This window comes from Falco rusticolus, chromosome 9 (genome assembly GCF_015220075.1).
Source record: "Falco rusticolus isolate bFalRus1 chromosome 9, bFalRus1.pri, whole genome shotgun sequence".
NCBI classification, from domain to species: Eukaryota; Metazoa; Chordata; class Aves; order Falconiformes; family Falconidae; genus Falco; species Falco rusticolus.
In genome coordinates, this window is record NC_051195.1 from 43,677,555 (window position 1) to 43,698,426 (window position 20,872).

Here is a 20,872-nt window from a genome sequence, read left to right on the forward strand (position 1 = left end):
TGTGTGTGTTTTTGCACCTTCCCTTCTTTTAGAGGCCATGCCCCCACTGGAAAACCTAACTGTCTCTGATATTAACCCTTATGGGTTCACAGTGTCGTGGATGGCATCGGAGAATGCCTTTGACAACTTTCTAGTAGTCGTGGTGGATTCCGGCAAGCTGCTGGACCCACAGGAGTTCCTCCTTACGGGAGCCCAGCGGCAACTGAAGCTTAAAGGCCTTATTACTGGCATTGGCTATGAGGTTATGCTTTATGGTTTTGCCAAGGGGCACCAAACAAAGCCCCTAAGCACTGTGGCTGTTACAGGTATTTTAATGTGAACAAATTCTTCTTTTCCACCTTTTCTTTCTTGCTTTTCTTCTCACATGGAAGATGTTTCATGCAATCCATTTGCAGAGCAAACTTTGGCTTTTGCATCCTTTTCTGCATCGTGGCTACACATAACTCCTGGTGATTGATAGGTTCACCAATGAAATCCTGTTCCTTCTAACTTGATGTTTCCCTTTTTGTTTTTATGAGGGATCCTGTAGAGGCGCATGATGTGGGTTGAGGGGTGAAAGTTTCTGGTATGGTCATGCAGGTACTTCTAACCGAAGTCTTTAAAGAAAAACAGCTGCATGCGGGAGCTCGTCTTGTTAACAGCTGTTGGGCAGCATTCTCCAACTTGCCAACCATCAGGACCTTCAGGAAGGGTGATGCATTTCTTGCCCAAGGCTTCCTTTCTTTCACTCTCTGGGTGGGTTCCACCCAAAGACCATCAAATGTGATCATTGCTACCCACAAAGTTGGCATGTCTCTCCAGAAAACCTTAGCTCATGTTTTCAACCTCATCATAGCTGCTGTTTGCCAGCAGCACTTGAGCTTTCTTGAAAAATCTTTGCAGACTGATTCCATAGCCCCATAACCATCAAGTCTCATCTGCATATTGCTGTGTATGCAGCAGCAAAGCTGGGGGTTACCTGATCGGAAGTTTGCAAGAAAATGAATAGGAATGTCTTTCTGTGGAAGAAAGAAGTGCATTGGAGATGCTGTAAGGTAGTAACCACTCCAGTAGCATTTCTCTAGGTAATGACGCCTGACCACACAGAGCTAAAGATATTTTGCAGGTAATTAATAACTTACAGCTCCTGGGATCCTCTTGAATGGGTTCTTTCACTAAAGCCAGTAGGTCTTGCATTTGGATTTAAGTGTGCAGTTTAAGGAACATAAACTTTCATAATTCCCCTGAGCTGCTTCAGCATTTATTTAATATTGCTGTAAAGGATTCATCTGATCAGAAGCATCACAGATGCCAGAAGTGCATGAAATAAGGGTTTTGCATGAAGAAAAAGACCCTTTCAAGGGGCTTCTATGCAGTCCTCCTAACAGAGAGAGACCTGACAACATTACAGGCATGCCTGCAGATCTATAACAAGAGCTTGTGTTTATCATATGTAAAGGTTTCACATAGGTAGCAAGGGAGAAATGCACATGAAACTTACTATTAGCATGTATGTAATTTTGCATGCCAGAGGCAAACGGTGTATGACCCTGCGGTGGATTTGCTATTAAAGAGTGAAAGTTTGAATGGGCCTGCACACACTCACATGTATCTTCTTCAGTAGGTTTATGATGCTAACAGTCCGGGTCGGTTTGGTCTCCATAGCTGGCAGGCTGTTTCCCTTTTCTTTGAACTGTGGTTGGATTTTTGCAGTGTGCTATAGCCAGACCTCAGGCAGGTCTCCAATGAACTGATTAACAAATCATTTCTTTTCCCTGCTGCTATCTTCTCCTTTTTTAGAAGCAGAACCCGAGGTCGACAACCTTCTGGTTTCAGATGCTACTCCAGATGGCTTCCGTCTGTCCTGGACTGCAGACGATGGGGTTTTCAACAGTTTTGTTCTAAAAATCAGGGATACCAAAAGGAGATCTGATCCACTGGAACTAATAGTACCAGGCCACGAGCGCACCCAGGATATAACAGGGCTGAAAGAGGGCACTGAATACGAAATTGAGCTCTATGGAGTTAGCAGTGGACGACGTTCCCAACCCGTAAATGCAGTAGCAACCACAGGTATTGTCTTTGCAGTAGGAAAAGTGTAACATGTTCACGCCTGTTTCTTTCAGCATCTCTCCTTTGCACAGCCAGCTCGAGCTGCTCCTGAGGTGTTCCAGCTGCCCGCTGCACGTCCCTTAGCCGAGTTACTGCTCCCATGTGCTGTAGTTATTTATAATCAGTCAGCTCTGATTCCCTAGTTTCATCACTGTCTATATAATGTGGTTCTATTTCATTACTTTCTTCATTTGGAATTAGGCAGCAGTCTAGCAATGAAAGCACTGGCTCTGGGGTCCAAGAAATACTTTCTTTGTATCACCCTGTTTCAGTGATTCACTGTGACTAATTGCATATCGCCACTATACAACAATTTACCTCCCCAGAAAGGGGGTACAACAAAATTAATTTGCCAGAGCTATTGAGGAGTTTATTTGTGGCTTGATCAGCAAAAGACTAAGCACCCTTAACTTGGACTGATCTTACCAAAAGCAAGATGTTCTCAGTAATTCAACATGAAGTTGAGTTTCTTGCAAAATCAAAACTTTGAACTCTCTCAGCAGAAGTTTCTATATATTCTCATTCTTGTCTATCAAAAATCCTGATGTAAATTAGCTTAGTGTCTTACCCAGGTAAAATAATCCAGAAGAAAAGATGCAGGTATGCCTGCCAATTCATACATTTTTTTTTTTAAAAAAAAATAAATACCAAGGCCTTAATCCTCAATTGCAACATGCCAGTTCCCCAAAGCTGGATTTCTGGCCTTTCATAGTCTCACATTAATGAAGCAACATTGTAAACATAACTGCAAATATCTTCTGTCTGAAGTTAGCCTAAACCTTTCTACATTTCTGAAAAATCTCCACTGGAGCAGAGCTTCATTTTCTCAGTGGCAGGGAGGAGGACATTCTTGCTGCTCATAGCTGGAATATTTTTTCTTCTATAATTTTTCTATGAAAGTGTGCAGATACTAGTCAAGTAAAAAGCTCTTGAAGTTTATGTTGAAATTCTTAAATTAATTTAAACAAACAAAAAAGGTTCATAATTCGAAGCATTTCATTTTAGCACTTTTGAATGAAGCTTTTGATTTTTTTTCCACCAAAATTATGGTTTCATTTTGAAACATATTGAAATCTAAAGCAAATGAAGGAACATTCTTCAACCCAAATTGACTCTTTTAAAAATTTTGAGCTTGCTGATATGAAAACAGTTATTTTAAATCAACCCAGTTCCTGGAGAAGGGCAAGGAGCACGAAACAAGTAAGTTCAGTGCATGAGAAAGCCAAGAGAAATGGATACAAGAGGCATTTGCCCAACTATAGCAGTGTCCTCCAGACAGCACACAGAAAAAGGACAATAATAACTCAGTATTTTCCTGAAATAGCAGGGCCTCATGATTTAACTTAATGTCTGTGGTGCCACTTGTTAGCACGGAAAGGCACATTTCTGACCAGCTCAGTGACTGGCATCACATTCCCTGAATAAACAGCAAGGGCATATGTACACTCACGCAGACATTTACATGGAGCAGAACATGCATCCATCACAAGCCGCTGTCCCCCAGGCTCGTGGGGAGCTCATAATGGAGAGGGATGTTTAAATTCAGCTGCACTTGTTAGCAGCATCTCCCCGTTTTCACTGACTTCCAGGATATTTATGGTAAACCACTAGGAGTTGTCATTTTGCTTATGACTACATTCTTATTCGGTTATTTAAGGGAGATTTAGTACATGTCACCTACTGAAGCCAATAGCCCCAAAGATGTTTGTCAGATGTAAATAGCCCATGGATAATTGATAATAGAGCTGGAGCCACAAAAATCCAGCTAAATAATTTGGACTGCAGGTTGCACAACATCGAGTAGCTGGGCTGCCAAGGCATCTAACTAATGTCTTTTTTAGGAGTTGATTATTACACAAACATATGTATATTTATAGCATTTCCAGTCTGGTTGCAAAGAAATATTTCTGTCCCTGAAAGGGGTAGCTCAGACAGGCTTAGATTCAGTCTTACTTTCTTCTGCCTGTGTACAAGTTATGAGTGAGCAAGAAATAAATTAGCTAGCAAGTCTTTAGCTTTAGTAGAGGAGAGAGTAAAATAACAGTGGGAATAAAGCTAGCAAACAGGCCAGCAAACCTAAACTGAACATATCAGGGAAATGAAGGCAGAAAAATAATCTAGATTGAAAATCCTTCTCTATTTATCACTTGCAGCTTCCCCCTTCTTACTTACCTGGGCACATACCCTTCGTATACACAAATGCAGTCTTAGGGGATCAGGTCCTCAGTTGATGTAACTGGTGCAGCTGAGGGGGTCTGGTTTGAGCATCCCAAGCCATCCTCACCGAGGGTCTGTACAGCACCCACCCGCCTGCCATGAGGAGAGAGGAAAGATCTTGCAGTGCTTGCCTTTTGCTGCCTTGTCCTCCTCTGTGGTTTCCTTTCCTTCTTCCTTTTGTAAGAAGAAGTCGGCAAGGCAGTTGATCAAGTGACAGCCGTGGGCTTCGGATGTGGAAGGGATGAGCAGGTTAGGACTGGCATTTGCTATTTTGTCCATGCAGCTTGTGTTGGTCCTGCATGGTGACTTGCCTAGAGGCTGAGATGATGTCCCTTGCTGCCATCACACCAGGAATGTGGTGTGAAACTGCTGGGCAGGAGAAGTAACAATGAAGTCTGTCTTCCCATACCCATCGCTAATAGCTCTTCCTCCATTATTTACCCATGTGTACAAGTGAACAGCAAGAGTTTTTCCCCCAGAACTGCTGATAATAATGCTGTTAAAAGGCTATCCTCTTCGGGGTGATGATGGTACCCATTCTCCCTACCCTCTGCATTTGTTTGTCACTTTAGCCTCATCAGTTCTGCTGTGATAGAAGACAATTATAAAATCACCATAGTGCAAGGCAGCATCATACAGATCTGCAGTGTCTAATCAAGTTGGCACAAGGGAGTTTGTCCTCTGATGCTCTCAGAGGGACAGTGTCTTTCCAAAATTCATGTGTATAATGTCCGTTAAGGTGCAATTCAGCCCTCACTGGGGGACCACAACACAGGTATGTGCCATTTAATATCCTTGGTCGGAAGTGTGAGTCTTGTGTTGCTACTTTCCTCCTCTTCTAATGGAGTTTTGCCACACTGTTGACGGCATTTTTTATCTGAGATGGTCACAGAACACTTTACATGCTCTTTATTACATGATAAATGCAACCTGGTGCTTCCTGTTGCTTAGGAGAAGAAAGTCAGGGAACACTCTGCTATAGTCTGTTAGGAATGCAAGAACAATTTTTTTGCAAACAAACCAAAGAGTAGCAGCTCCTTAGGTATCATGAGTGCTTTAGCAACCTCACAGGAAAGTTCTGTCTCTCCTACAGCTAATGGGGAGTGATGCTGGAGGACAACGCTAATTACCTGTGTCTGCCCAACAGATGTACTGTGGTTTTTTATAACAGAAGCATGCTGGCCATCTTTTCTGCCTGCTTAATTTTGGCTTTCAGGGAGACCAAGAAGATGGTTTCATTTGCTCCTTTCTAATTTCCCTCTGCTCAAAGGTACCACCCTCTTAAATCTCTGGGACTCGTTCCAGGACTGATGCTTGCTCTGGCGGTCCATTATACTGCCTCTGCCAGGTTTGCTCCCGGGAAAGTAGCTGCAGTTGGGGTACCTGGGTATATGGAACTCTCACATAGTCAAGGCCCTTCTTACTACTGTTTGTTATGCAGTTCAGATTCTGGTACAGAAAACAAGCACGAAGCCCATGAAAGCGTGCACAGCAGAGCCCAAGTAGGATGGATTGGGTACTTTTTTTCCTGGTAAAAGCTGGAATTCCCCATATGTATGAAAATGAACTGCTGATCCATCTCTTTGGTCTCCAGAGTCATCACTAGCACTTTTCTCTAGTCACTAAGGGCACCTACAATGTGCAACAAAATCAATGTGATTTTCACTTCTCTCTCTTTCCCAGGTTTCCTTTATGCTCTTGTTTTCTTCAGACTGTACCTAGATCAGTAGCAACTTTGTGTGCCATTGTAGCTTTACTAATCCCACCTTGCTTCCTTCATTATCTTTAATTCTTTTCTTTCTTTTGGCTTTTCCATGAGAGCAAACCCCATGAATGCAACATGTTTAGTGAGCTCCAGAGTAATAATTTACATTTCTCTTGAGAGCTCTGTTGTTTATCTTTCCCTGCCTTTCAGTTGATTTAGGGCTTTGCTGCTAAAGCTTTGGGGACACATGGAACAAGCAGCCCTCTGACTTCTTTCCCGCAGACACGTTCTTTCCAAGCTATTTCAAGCATGGTCGCTTTTTTCTCCTCTTGCCTTTCCTTCCCCTGCCCTCAGCCTGTCTTCACTGCTCTTAATGTAGCTGATGTTGAGTATCGGTGCTCTTTGTGCTAATGGGCTACTCTGTGTGGGCTGTTTATTTTTTTAATACACATCAGGGTTGTTTTGGTTACAGTCAAAAAAACAAATTGGAAGTGAGATGCTCAATGTAAACTTTGAAGTAGCAGCTCTCTTTACCGTGTCCTTCCAGAAGCCCTTTCCATGTTTTTTGCAGTAGCTTAAATAGGTCTTGAACTGGAATGTTTCAAATCAGTGTTGGTTTGCATCATAAGATTGGGTCATTTGGGCAAAACTGGGCTTTCTTAGCCCAGCTTACTGATCCAATTTATGGGGGCAATAGTAGTGCTCAGGTTCATATGGGGAAAGGTTGGGTTGTATAACAAAAATCTGCAGGGGAACCACAAGTGCCTTCTTCACAACGGTTGTACTTGGATATCCTCTGGATGTATGTGTTTGAATATACCTAGAAAATTCGTGGTCTCAGATAAAGATTCCAAGGAGAAAATCTAGTCACCTCTAGTTTGAAGCCAACAAAACTTACAGGCAGCTAGTGCTTGAGAGGAGAGACCCCTGATGAACTCACGCACCTGAGTCCAGGTCTTTTTTAAGCATCCTAGAATAAAAACTTTATGATCAGAAAGAGAGACCTCTCCACTGCTAAGGGCTGCCACGGCTATGTGTCACAGCTGCGGCTCTGATACTCAATGGAAAGTCTAAAAACCATCCAAGTGAAATTGAGGTAGAAAAAAAAATATAAACATAATGATACCTGAGTAATAGGTGGCATTCCTGTAAGGGTTCCTCCATACCTTTCTGTAACACTGAAATCTCTGTTACCTCTATGTACACAATATGCCAATATGTGTCTGGGGTATTTTTATGCTGTGCACTACTGCAACATTACTGAAAAAGGAAAATTTAGACCAAATAGATTGCTGCTGTCAGTATGTAATAACACCGTTAACTGTTTGGTGCTCCCTGCATTAGTGTTGTTTAGGACAGAATATTGATAGCATCAGCTCTTGGGGTAGGGGGTAAGACAAATCAGAGTTCCAGCACTAAGAACTGATAAGCAATTATTTACCTTTCCTTTCTATGTGGTGTGTGTGTGTTCTTTGTTCTCCACTGACAGTTGTTGGATCTCCCAAGGGAATTTCTTTCTCTGACATCACGGAAAACTCTGCTACAGTCAGCTGGACACCCCCTCGCAGCCGCGTGGAGAGCTACCGGATAACCTATGTCCCCATCACAGGAGGTAACTGTGCAGAGGGACAGGGAGGAAGGTGACAAAAGGGAGAGAAGAAAGGGTTTGTTGTGCCAATATCCATTTCTCAGTGCATCTCCCAGCTCACCTTACACAGATCATTTCTTTCTTCAAACTGCTGACCAGGAATGTGGATGTGGATACATGGTCCCAGTGAGCCAACCTCTGTCTCGGCAGTGTCCTACATCCCATGGACAAGACTTGTAAGGGTGCTCAGAGCTGAGTACTGGAATCGTTGGTACCCTAATAGGGTCATGTTCACAAAAATCTAGATTCCCCCTGAGCCTCCTAAGTAAGGATTTCTTTCCAAACTGTCTCGTTATTTTGTAGGCACTTTATGAGCTAAGCATATGTGAAAAAATGGCCCTTGGAAACAATAATCGTAGTTCATGGTTATAATAGTTTTCCAAGGCAGTGATTTTCTTAGAGCTCCCCAATGTTGTTTTATTCCATCCATTATATCTTGGTTTTAGTGTTCATTTTAAAAAACTTCCTATACTTAAACAGGTTTTTAGCATAACTTGGGGACATCTTTGAATGGAAACAGCTACACAGCAAACACTACAGATGTCAGAACTATAAAAGACATGCTATTGACTAAGACAAGTAAAGACACAAGCCTTTAGAAAATACAGTATGTAAGCATGCACACAACTTTAAATATATAGTTGTCCCACAGAAGAAAAGGAGCAATCCGCTATCATAAAGTTAGGCACTTGTCTAAGTGCTTTCCTGGAATAAACCCAGAATCTGAAACAAATATGTGTCCTAAGTCCTCACCCACATATACAGCACCTCTTAAAATGATATATACTGTATCCTTATTTGAAATGAGATGGGTGAAAGAGAAACTTCTAGCCCTTACCAGAAACAAGGCAGATCGAAGTTGCGAGTCCTGTCCTCTTGCAGGTGTATGAATTTCCATGTAGAGTACATTGTGTTTTCACCTTACATCTCATTTGTAAAATCCTATTTTTCTGAACAGAAATGTTAATTTTTTCCTTACTGTTGGCATACCATTAGGAATGAATAGAAACCAATGTCTTAGATTTACATGTCATGGCAGCAATATTTTTTCCTGAGGCTACCCTTTGACATCGGTGATTGTAACTAACTAGGGAAAATTCACCACCTCCTGTACAAGTAGGTGCATGTTGGTCAAAATGTCTTTAGCTTGAAACACATCCTTCAAGCATTTCCTGGAGTATTGTGTCACTAATCCCTTGGCATTTGGCTTCATCCTAGGTACTCCAAATGTTGTTACAGTCGATGGAAGCAAGACAAGGACCAAGCTGGTGAAGTTAGTGCCAGGTGTAGACTACAATGTTAGTATCATCTCCGTGAAAGGCTTTGAAGAAAGTGAACCCATCTCTGGCACTCTGAAAACAGGTGATAAATAAAGAGCAAATAGCAGTTTTTCCAATGTGTTGTCTGTGCCGTAGGAGAGGCTGGGGAACCGGAGCTGCAGACCCACTGAAATCCCATTTTTGCTGTCCTTTTGCCTACTCTTTCTTTGTGCCTCTGTATTTCAGATGAGACTAGAAATTGCAAGTGATCAGGCTCCCATCTGCTTAGTGCTGATGCTCAACTTCCAGTGAGACAGAGACAATTCACATAGTTACAGTCCTAATACATCAGAAAAAAAACCAGAAGCTACTTAACACTATTTTACAGACAAGGGAGCAAAGTGCCAGCTCAGCTGAGCAGCTCAGACCAGTTTTTGTTGTGGACTCAGACTCTCCCAGGTTCCAGACTGTGTGCTAAGAGTAAAAACATTCTCTCTCCTGTTTTTTTTTCTTTAACTCAGCAGCTTTAAATATCCCTGCAGGCAATGAGGGTTCACCGCCTCTGCTGACCCCACCCTGCAGTCTCCATCATTCATTCTTATTTTGGGGGGGAGCAAGTATCCAGAGAACAGAGGCAAGGAACAAGTTGACGAGTATTGGATACTAACATGAAATGTCTAAGCCCATCCCAGCCGTACTGGAGGCAGATATCTATCCTAGTTCAGGGAGAGCATAAAGCCATGTGCAAAGCAGAGTCCTGTGAGGAAGCAAGGCAGGCCGTGTGGGGATTTTGGATGGTTGGCTGCCTGTTTGATTGGTTTATTTTTAAACATGCAGGGCAAGCCGGTAGAAGGTCATGGTGGTGATCAGTTGCTGTCATATTAATTCTTTTTCCCAGCTCTGCCTCCCAAGTTTGCTCCAAAAAAGCAGCCCAGATTTCGGGGTGTTGAGAGAAATATGTCAGCTCTGACAGAGTCGTTAAGATTGACGATATCAAGACTGATCTGAGAACATGGTTATGGCTGTTCCCAGTGTTTAATCCAGACATTGACCCCCCCTTTCCAGCCGAGGCATTTGATGTCTCTTTACAGGCACTGACGTCTTTCCTGCAGAGCTCCACTATTCCAAAGGCAATCAGAAAAGCTGCATCAAGCAGCAGTGTTTGTGCATTTTGTATCATGTATTTACAACAGAGCATTGCACAGAGCCAAGAACATTTGTCAAATGTCAAATTCCTTCAATTTGTTATTCTCTTCCTTTCAGCTCTGGACAGCCCGTCAGGTCTAGTAGTGGTGAACATCACAGATGCTGAGGCTCTGGCGACCTGGCAGCCAGCGATTGCTGCTGTGGATAATTACGTTGTCTCCTACGCTTCTGAGGACGGTGAGGAGTTAGTGATGGGTCCGGGAGCTGACAGCGGTACAGCTCTCGAAGGATGCTCCGAAATGGGTGCAGCGACGTGACTCCAGGAAGATGGCAGGGGGCTGTTATTTGAGGGAAACATTTTAAAAACTGTCATTTCAGTTAGGCATTCCCAATTCAGATGTGAGCAGAGGTAACAAGATTCTTGAAAAGATGGCGTTATAATTCATATGAACACTAGAGAGTGCTAATACTTCTCGCTAAAGTACTCTGGTAGTAATTCAGAATCAGCACAGGTGAGAGCAGGGAGATGGGCTCTGGGCTTTTACTATTTTGCTCTTGCTCCCCAGCTAGTAAAAAATAAAATAAAATAAAATTAAAAAATCACTGAGTGGAGTGTGAAGTTGAGTACATCATGACATGTCTGAATAATGCTGGGATCTGTTCTGTTTTGTGTTTTCTTCTTAGAACCAGAAGTTACCCAGATGGTATCAGGAAACACTGTGGAGTATGACCTGAAGGGCCTTCGACCTGCAACTGAGTATACGCTGAGTATCCATGCGCTGAAGGACACACAGAAGAGTGAAACCCTCTCCACTCAGTTTACTACAGGTGCTATGTCCCACCTCACTGCAGGGGAGAGCAACCCTCTCCACTCAGTTTACTACCGGTGCTATGTCCCACCTCACTGCAGGGGAGAGCTGCCATCTCTTTTAGTCCCTCCTGGCTTACGTTTCTCTAATACCAGCAAGTGACCCAGCACGTTGTGCTTTTTTTAGTAGAAACCTGAATTTGGGTAGCATTTGCACCAACTTTTCTCAGGTGGAAGGCTGGCGTGACTGATCCAGAAGGTGGTTTTCTGTCACCATTTCTACAGATTCTCAAACAAAGCAGGAGCAAGAGCTCTTCTTTGGGGCTGATGCTGGAATACCAATGCTGAAGGTATCCAGCTAGTTTCATACTTAGGGCTTTCCAGGAGCATCAATGAAATCATGGACATTTCTTGTTTTCCTCACTGTTACTTGGCTTGTCCCAGGGCAAAGGAGCCAAGAGCCAAGTCTTACAAATTCCATGTTATAATTACAGTGAAGAAGGGAAGCTGTAGCCAGACCAAGTATGAAAAATTTTCCTGTCCAAAAGAGGTGTCATTGAAACCAAAGATTTTCTTCCTGGGAATATATAAATACCAATCCCTCTTCTTGTGTGAAACAATGAAAGGCACAATTTTGTTTCAAAAGACATTTTGATGCAACTGCTTATAAAGTGCCTGACACAAGCCAATACTTAGACTTAGATAAAGTAAATACCTTTATTTCAAAACTTCCAATGGGAAAATTACTGTTTGATTACAAAATGTAGGTTGTAATATTTTTCACTTTCAAATTTCTGGGGAGAAAATGTTTGCTTTCCTGTTTTAATATACTGTCCATAAAGATAGCCTGAGTACTAAACTTCATATAGTTGTGATTTTAATTGATCCTTTGTCTCCATCAGGACTGGATGCTCCAAGAGATTTAAGTGCCACTGAGGTTCAGTCAGAAACAGCTGTGTTGACTTGGAGGCCTCCTCGTGCTCCTGTCACTGGTTATCTCCTGATCTACGAGTCCGTTGATGGCAGAGTCAAGGTAGAGCACTTGTAACAAAACCAGAAGGGCTGTGCCTCAGAACTGGGCAGCAGAGATGCTCTGAAGCATCCAGCAATGGAACAGAATCATACGCCTTAAGATAAACACGGTAAAATACAAAGTGCCTGTTTCAGTGCCTGCTTGAACACAAATGCATTCCAAACCTGAGTAAGTACTTTCCTATATCACAGCCTGAAACAAGCTCAATTGCAGCCAGAATTTCAACCGTCATCTCTCCACAATATGGATAAAAGCACAAGCAGCCGTTTTCCCTCATTCCAAACCTGTACCATAGGATAAACTCAGACACCTCAAAAAATGGGATTCCCCTTTCCAAACTCAGGAGAACGCACCCCTCTGCAAGGGAGGTGTCTAAGGCAGGATGGATCTCCTTGGAAAGTGCCTCTTGCTCCCCAATAATTTTATTATGTTCCTAAATAACTAGATTACACTGGTTGCTTAAATGAGGTAAATCCCAGCAAAAAATTGCAAATAATTTTGGATGTCCAGCCTGGTACATCAGAAAGGGTTTTGAGTTTCAAGAAGGTGAATCCCCTAAGCATACTGAAAACCAGTCCTTTAAAGTTACAGAAAAGCAGCCTTTGGAAGACTGCAGTATATTTCCTTGTCCTAAAGGGTGATTATTCTTGATTTTTTATGAGTTTCACAAACAAATCTATACAATGGGTATGTTTAGGGCATGTAAACTTTTATGCTAACTTGCTTTTATATCACACAATTTATACATTATGATGGTAAACATTCATTTCCAGGCAACTTTTCTCGAACTTCTAAAGGAAGTTTGCTTAATAAAAATCTTAGAGGAATAGAAGTTTTGTATTAAATAATTTAGATCGTTAAAAATACCATAAATAATTACCACAAAAAAATAATGTGACAAACTAAAATAAATAACAGTTCTGGTCATTATGATTTGCTCACTGAGGTTTACCTGTATTATTTCTCCTCTCCACAGGAAGTCATCCTAAACCCCGAGACAACTTCTTACAGCCTCACGGAGCTGAGCCCATCTACTCAGTACATGGTGAAACTCCAGGCGCTGAGCGGATCCCTGAAGAGCAAAACAATCCAGACTCTTTTCACCACAAGTAAGGCCTTTAGAGCACACGCACAGCTGAAGGAACATATAAGTTACTGCTCTCAGGGCAGAGCAGGCACAGATCTCATAGAAGATTTTTACTCCAACTGTCAGTATGTGCTTCATTTTGCTTGTAGTGTCAGTGCAAAAGTCCCTGTTCCCCCTGAGCTGCAGTGTCACCTGCTTTCACCAGACTGGCAGGATGAAATTATTTTCTTTATATCCATCCACATTACGTCTCTAGTCCTCTCTCTGATGAAACATCCTATCTTTCCCGCGTAAAATTTGGAAAGGAACATTGCTCTTTAAAATCCCAGCTGACACCCTGATTGACCTCTGTATTGACGCATAGCAAGTGCTTAAAACAAATCAGCATTTGAAGTTGAAATGAAGCAAACCACATACACACACATACACAAACCAGTTCAGTGGTCCAAGGAGATGCATTTCTGGACAGGCTGTTTTCTACTCTTTCTGAGATCAGTTTTCATAAAGCCACACAGCATTTGTTCCAGCTCTAAGAGGACAGCTCTCCAGTGAGCAGAATGCAAGAGTAGATTGGGTTCTCTGAAGGTCACTTCACAGCTGACGTTAAAAGAAAAAGTTGTTCAGTATTAACTGTGAAACCTCACCTGTTGTTTGTCTCACTTTCCATGGTTTCCAGCCTTTTAGAACCAGCAGGACCTTCAGCCGTTCCCATTGTCCCTTCTGTCACTTGGACCGTCAGCCCAAGGGCTCACAGAAGTGCTGATGAAAGCGACACATCCCCGACCCTGCTCACAGTCACTCCTTGTGCAGAGCAGGATAAACTCTACCACCAGGCAACAAACCACAACCAGATATTGGAGAATTAAACCTGGGTGTATTTAAGCAACAGTTGGGAAACTGACCGCAAGCAGGGACTTAACGGGGTGCCTTTGCCCATACAAACAGGGTGTCAGCCGCATTCAGGCAGATGCTTAAGCCTGGCCTCAACTCGAAACATGCATTTGTGTGCTGTTAAGTTAGAGGGAGAGAGCTACTTTCCTCTGAATCCAGGAGCTGATGCAAATTCTGTAGCTGAGGCAGCGGCAGGGATGGCCAGCACTCTGGAAAGGGAGCAACAACCACCCCGTGAACAGCCACAGTTCAAACTCTCCAACAGGCACACCTAGAACTTCACTTAATTGGACCATTGACTGAAAAGTTAATAGCCTGAGTGAATTTAAAAAGTAAAAAGAAAAGCTTTTTAGGGGGTTAGAAATTGTTCTGACTGGAATGATGCTATTAGCTTGTTAGAAAGAAATGCTTAATGACATTTCCCTGTAGTTTCAACTGTTAGTGTTTGCTTTGTTTTTTGAAAGTTTTGTAACATATTTAATATTGTACTTGCTAGCAAAATACTACCAATCTTTTTATTTTTCATTGTAATCCTGTCTTTGTATTTCCCCCTCCTTTTTCTATGACATTATCAGGGTTTGGTAGGTTTGGTTTTACCCAAAAGTTGCTGTGAACACAGCTCATGCCATTTCAGTATTTAGCTGGCGGATGCATTCCCATCATAGCAGGGAGTAGTTAGGCGGCATTCACAGCACTTAAAAAGTGTAGACAGATGTGCAAAAGCATATTCAAAAGAAAAATTTACATCATCTGCTGTTTACTGTGAATCTTCTACATGTAGGATAGCAATTACAACCCCGTTCCTGCACTATGTACTTGGCTGTGCCATTGACCCCAAACAGATTTTCGTGAGTCATCTATATTCAACAAATTCCTTGTAACTGCTGATTTCTTAAGGACTTTTTTCTCTTTTTGTGTGTGTGCAGCTGGTCTTCTCTATCCTTACCCCAAAGATTGCTCCCAGGCTCTCCTGAATGGAGAAACCACCTCTGGGATCTACACAATTTACTTGAACGGGGACAAGGCTCAGCCTCTGCAAGTCTTCTGCGACATGGGCGAGGACGGTGGCGGCTGGATTGTGAGTAAGGGGGAGAGCCCCCCACCACCCTTACGTGTATCTGCCTATACTAAGGGCAGGGATAGCACATCCCATCCCTGTTCACCTACAGCATCCCTCATAGTGCTCTCTTATCAGAGTAGGGATGACTTGTCTGTAAATTTGGGGAATTTTATCTCAGGTAGGACACCTAGGTGCCTAGAACAAGCTTACCAGCTCTTTCTGTAGGTGGAGGGGGGAGCTGGAGGAGAGGAGAGAGACCATCCAAAGGATGGGTCACATCAGTGGTTTCAGCACCTAGGAAAAGCACTGATCTCTCTCCATTGGCTATAGGGGATGCTGAAATTACCATCTTAGATCAGATACACACCTTCTAAATAGCTAATTAGGTGAGAGGAGGGTGGACTGACTATTTGGATGAGAAAGACAGTGAAGGAGATTTAATCACAGGCCAGAAAAATCAGGTGTTCAGCAGCCACGGGGCATGGTGGTGAGCCCGGCAAGGGACACATCCCACCTGGACAACAAATGAATGGCAATAAACTCACCAGCTCTCTGCACTGACAGCCTCGAATTTGGACATGCCAGAGGGACCCAGGGCACAGAAAGAAAAGAAGGAGCTGGAGAAATGCATGGCTAGGGGACTGAGGGATGTAGAAAGACTTGGCTGAGAAATGGAGAAGTGCAAGAGGCTGTTAAAAAAGCAGAGAGCATCATGCAGGGAATGAGCCTGGGTACCCAACAGAGAAACTAGACACTCCAAGCCAGCAGGGAGCATTCAGCAGTCGTGGTACAACACAGCAGCTGCTCCGGGTGGTAAAGGCAGGGCAGCAGTGACGCCAGGCTCTGCGTTTGGCAAAGCCACATCACTAGTGCCCTTTCTGCCCAAGGCACTCTGTCGGTGACGCTGCTTGTGGCCATGGTTGTAGGTGTTCCTGAGGCGTCAAAACGGAAAGGAGGATTTCTACAAGAACTGGAAGTCTTATGTGGCTGGGTTTGGAGATCCTCAGGATGAATTCTGGATAGGTAAGTGTCAAGAATTTGTCTTTCTTAAAAAGAAAAGATGAAGGGCAGCCCAAAAGATTAGGAGCCTCTTGGAAGCCTCCGCTTAGCTGGCAAGGATATTTGTAAAGGGGACGGTAACCTGGCTGAGGGAGGCTGAGGAGAGCATGTGAGGGAGACTGGAACTGCCAGGTCCAAGCCAGTCCCCACAGCTGCAGGTCACAGCTGTCACATTTCTTGGGTCACCAAACATAGCATACCAGTGCTCACTGGGGCTCCGTAGAGAGTCAGAAGGCAGCCTGAGAAGCAACAGCAAACCTTCTGCCTGTACTTCCAGAACACCCGCAGCAACACAGGCGTATAACTGAATGAAGCAAAGTGGGGAAAAGAGAAGGAAAAAGCAAATTTTTTCAAAGATTGTGCTACATTTTATTTGGTTGTAAAATGAAAAGCAGCGATGATCACACAGCACAACTTTGATTGCTTTTCCCAACAGGCTACCTTGTGCCGTGGTTTGAAGGGAAGAGGTCTCCCAGCCAGCCTGGGTTTAGCTGTTTGCTGTTGTGCTAACAGCTGAAATAGCTCACTTCCCTCACCAGTCTGTATGCCCTGTTGTATCTATACAGGCCAGTATGACCCTCTTTATGGGATAATGTGACGGTAGAGAAATAAACACGGGGAGACAAATGAATTGTTCATTTACATCCACAGGCCTGGAGAACCTCCACAAAATCACTTCTCAGGGCCAGTACGAGCTGCGTGTGGATCTGCGGGACAAAGGTGAGACAGCTTATGCTGTCTATGACAGGTTCAGCGTTGGAGACTCAAAGAGCAGATACCGGCTAAGAGTGGATGGGTACAGTGGCACAGCAGGTGAGATGAAAGCTTTTTTTTTGCTTCTGATTTGCAGTTTCCTCCCAGTTGACTCAAGATAACTGTGAATGTTGCAGATCAGTGTCACAGCAGGTACCTCTGATATGTTAGGTGTTTGAAAATATAAACATATCAATATATTTTATGTTTCCATTTTAAATCTTCCAATCATTTAGGTGCCACATTTTATGGCATGCTTATGACAGAATATAAACAAGTGTATTAAACAGCCATATAACTCATTTGGCTGATGCTTGGCTGTCATTTATACAGCTAAGAATAGCTTGGCACAGCCTCGTGTCTTCTCAGCCGAATATGCGGCAGAGTCCTGCTATAACATGATTTTTAATTTTGCTGAACAAATCATCTGCCTTTTGTAATTACACTGGGGCAAACCCTGCAGCACTTAGTGAGTCCTCATCAGGGCTTCACAGGATTAAAAGATAAATCCAGCTCCAGAGGATGTCTTGAAAAGAGATTTTGCTGCTAGGTGCATAAAAAGAGACCACAGAGATGTGTATGTATGGACTCTGCCCTGTGACCATCACATGAACTTTATGCACAGTCTATAGGGTTACAGACAAAGAATATGCAGCAGTAGTAGAATTAATGTCTATTTGAGGCAAACACACTGGTGCAGAGCAGTAGTAGCTGCTATAGTTAGTAGGATTCAATTCTACTACTACCTTTTCCTAAGCATCCAGGCTGAGGATTAATGGATGGAGCAACGTAGATAGTAAGGCATGAATGGGAGCTCTGCCTCAGGCGTACACCCAAGGCTGGTCCTCTTGCACCCACCTGTAAATGGGCACCTGGCCCCTGGGAGTGGGAGGTCAGTGCTAGGCAGCCATCTCTCTGTCTGTGTTTCCAGCTAAAGAAGATGGGTGGCTTTACTGCATGGGCCAGGGAAGTGTGGAGACTCCTTTGGTCTTGATTCACTCCTTGCGGAGGTCTCTGGACCTGCTTTGTTCACACTGCCTTCTGTACAGGGCCAAGATCCAGCTTTCAGCACAAAATGCAGAAAAATTGAGCTGCATAAAAATACACTTAATAAATTGGGGATTAGAGACCACCTGGGAAAATATTTTTACTTGCTTCCAACAATAAAAATTGTCACTTCCTTCTGTATTAAAACAAGTCAATTTTTAAAAACATAGATACACAGTCAGGCTTCACAGATGGTGCATGGCATGGTCCAAACATTTTCTGTAGAACGGTCACTCCTATGTGATTTAAACCAGGCAAATCACTGACCTTGCTCTTTCTTTTGTCTCCCCCATTCAGGTGACTCCATGACATACCATAACGGAAGGTCCTTCTCCACCTTTGACAAGGACAACGATTCTGCCATCACCAACTGTGCTTTGTCATACAAGGGTGCCTTCTGGTACAAGAATTGTCACCGAGTCAATCTGATGGGCAGATACGGTGACAACAGCCACAGTCAGGTGAGTTTGGCGTTTGAAGGCTTCCATAATGCATGAGAAGAAGGGGAGTTGGAATTATGGGTCTGTCTGGTGGTTCAGCTACCCGGACATAAGAGCACCAGCCAAGCCCACCCTCCAGACCAAAGGATCATAGGGAAAGATATGGACAGTTGCTCACAAAACAAGAATTTAATGTCAGCTGGTGAAAATTTGATCGTTTTGTATGATTTTCCAAAGGAATATCCCAAGCGTGCAGGGAACAATTGTAGTTTTCAACATGTGAAGCAAACCATCATGGCATGAAAGCCGGGCAGGGTGACAGCTCCAGGGGAAATTGTGTGGGTTTGCTTGTACAGGTCACGCGTGCCAGCACCCCATGCCCCGTGCCTCCCCAAGCCCTGCTCCTTTGCCGTGCTCTGTTCTCAAATTATAAACCAGCCCGACATCTGAAACAAAAGCAGTGAAAGCTGACAAAAGGAAAAGGGAATGTGTGACCTCCCACACTTCATCTTTGTCTTGGCAGGGTGTTAACTGGTTCCACTGGAAGGGCCACGAATATTCCATCCAGTTTGCAGAGATGAAGCTGAGACCCTCCAGCTTCCGAAATCTGGAAGGCAGGCGAAAGCGAGCGTAAAGCCTGAGTGGTGGCGAAGGGGCTATGGGCAGGGTGATGGGGGGGAGGGAAATAGAGTGGGGGTGTGGGGAGAACCTCTGGCATCACTGGGGTGGTGGGATGTGAGGAGCTGGTAGTCGTACCAAAGCATCGGTGACCCGTGGCCCGACAGAGGCTTCTGCAGCAGCCCAAACAATAAGCCTTAAGCGTCCCAGTGTTTTTAGCAGAGCAGCTCCAGCTGCCCACCAGTAATGTCCTCCACACCAAAGACAACAATCTCAAGGGTTGTATGTTGTTTCATTGATTTTTGTTTTCTCAGAAAGCCTCTGGGACAAGTTTCTTCCGCAGTTTGACTATCTTTTGGGTCACCCGGGGTAAGGGAGGGAGAACAGTTTTGTACATTGGTAGTTTGTTCTAGAACCAGCCATATTTTACACACAGAAATTTGTATGATTAATTATCATTATCATTATTATTATTATTATTATTAGCTATAATTGAAATTCATTGGTCGTCGGAAAGCCTTTTTTTATATATATATCAAGTACCACAGAGAAGGAGGGGATGGGAAGGGGAAAGCAGTATGTTTTAAACTTAAACATAAGATTAATATTATTAATATAATGAAAAAGTAATAATAATAATGATAATAATAATAAGCTAAGGTTTTTGTCATTTTTAAGAGAACCATGCTTTCGGAAACACAGCAGGACAGTGTCTGATTGTAAATTTTTTTTTTATAAATAAAAGCACAATTACTTTAAAATAAATTTCTACCTTTTTTCATACATGTTGAGTTTGTGCATGTCCAGGGTATGTTACCTTAGATGGGGAAGCAAAAGAAAGGCTGAGAATGATTAGGCTGCTGAGCCCATACGAAAACTGTTCCTTGTGTCAGTGACTGGCTGTAAGTATTCTGCTGGGTCTGTAACAGTGAAATGCCCCTAAGGAATTGGTTTCTTTTAGAACATATTTCTTTTCTTTTTTCTCCTGCCCAAAAGCTTCCTACATGTTTTTTCTAAGTGTTACTGACCAGCGCTTGCTCCATCTAGGTGGGAATAACTAACAGAAGAATACAAATACAGAGTTGTTGTTAGGTACCATGGGCAGCTTTGAACACTTGTGTAAATAAAGGGCTCTCTTTTTTAATAAGAATGAAACCTATGTGTAGTTCCTCTGTATCATACTCTTCAGCTGAAGGCAATAAAAGATCTTTTGTTTTAATCCAGTCTCTCTGCCCTGTTTCAAGGCTGTACTTTTCAAACAAGACAAGTGTTTCTGTCTCCTCCTTGGTGCTCGCTGGAAGTGGCTGGGAAAGAAGATACTTTCAGTCAGAGTGGATGTGATCAGCTCTGAGTAAGACTTACCATGAAGTGCTAGTTCCTGGGTAAGGTTGGATATTGTTGCTTTGAAACAGGGTGTAAAAAGTGTGTGTGCATTGGAAACATCACTGAAAAGCTTCCAAATCAGGAGGGAGGAAAGGAAGGAAGGAGAGCATTACTTGTCTTCACCCTCAGGTCCCACCTTCCTAATTTTTTTTCCTTTTACAATTGTCATTATTTTTTATTGTAATCCTTTGATTATTGCATTTCTGAGCTTTAGCTGAGCGTTAGCCCTCGGGAATGGTTATGTCCCAGGGCTGTCTTGTTCATGGTCTTGACTGAAACTTTGGCATCGCCACAGAGGGGAGAGCCTGGTGGGGCGCCCCAGTGCTAGGGTGTGCACTGGGACCAGCTTTACTGGGAGAGAGCCCCAGGACACAGCAATAGCTGAATGGGGACACAGAAGGTGCTGCAGACAAGAGCATCAAAACCTGTGTGCTATGCTTTGCTAGTAATCCGTCTCAGCAACTACAACTCAGAAATGTCTAATTTCTGTGGATACCTGTAATTCATCTCCCAGGAACCATCTCAGACAGCCACAGCTACCTATGGCTAGGCAGACTTTAGGACCACAGACTAAGAGAATGCAGGGATGGTGCAGAGGGTTTACCGTCTGGGAACAGGCAATGCCTG

The 20,872-nt window shown here is 43.3% G+C and overlaps 1 protein-coding gene across 3 annotated transcripts in view; it reads left to right on the plus strand.

Annotated features, from left to right (window-relative positions):
* TNC (tenascin C) overlaps nt 1-20,081 on the plus strand; it is a 72,098-nt gene extending 52,017 nt beyond the window's left edge. For 2 of the 3 annotated variants that reach the window (XM_037400011.1, XM_037400012.1), the window contains 12 exons: nt 1,780-2,052; nt 7,503-7,625; nt 8,880-9,023; nt 10,184-10,303; nt 10,751-10,894; nt 11,777-11,907; nt 12,884-13,016; nt 14,812-14,963; nt 15,872-15,968; nt 16,656-16,817; nt 18,102-18,265; nt 18,768-20,081. In XM_037400011.1, the coding sequence (XP_037255908.1) occupies nt 1,780-2,052; nt 7,503-7,625; nt 8,880-9,023; nt 10,184-10,303; nt 10,751-10,894; nt 11,777-11,907; nt 12,884-13,016; nt 14,812-14,963; nt 15,872-15,968; nt 16,656-16,817; nt 18,102-18,265; nt 18,768-18,878 (1,754 nt within the window). In that variant the 3' untranslated portion in view covers nt 18,879-20,081. Of the gene's footprint in view, nt 1-32; nt 306-1,779; nt 2,053-7,502; nt 7,626-8,879; nt 9,024-10,183; nt 10,304-10,750; nt 10,895-11,776; nt 11,908-12,883; nt 13,017-14,811; nt 14,964-15,871; nt 15,969-16,655; nt 16,818-18,101; nt 18,266-18,767 lie in introns of all 3 variants that reach the window. The other variant, XM_037400013.1, reaches the window with a different exon arrangement.
* Nucleotides 20,082-20,872: the final 791 nt, after the last annotated feature.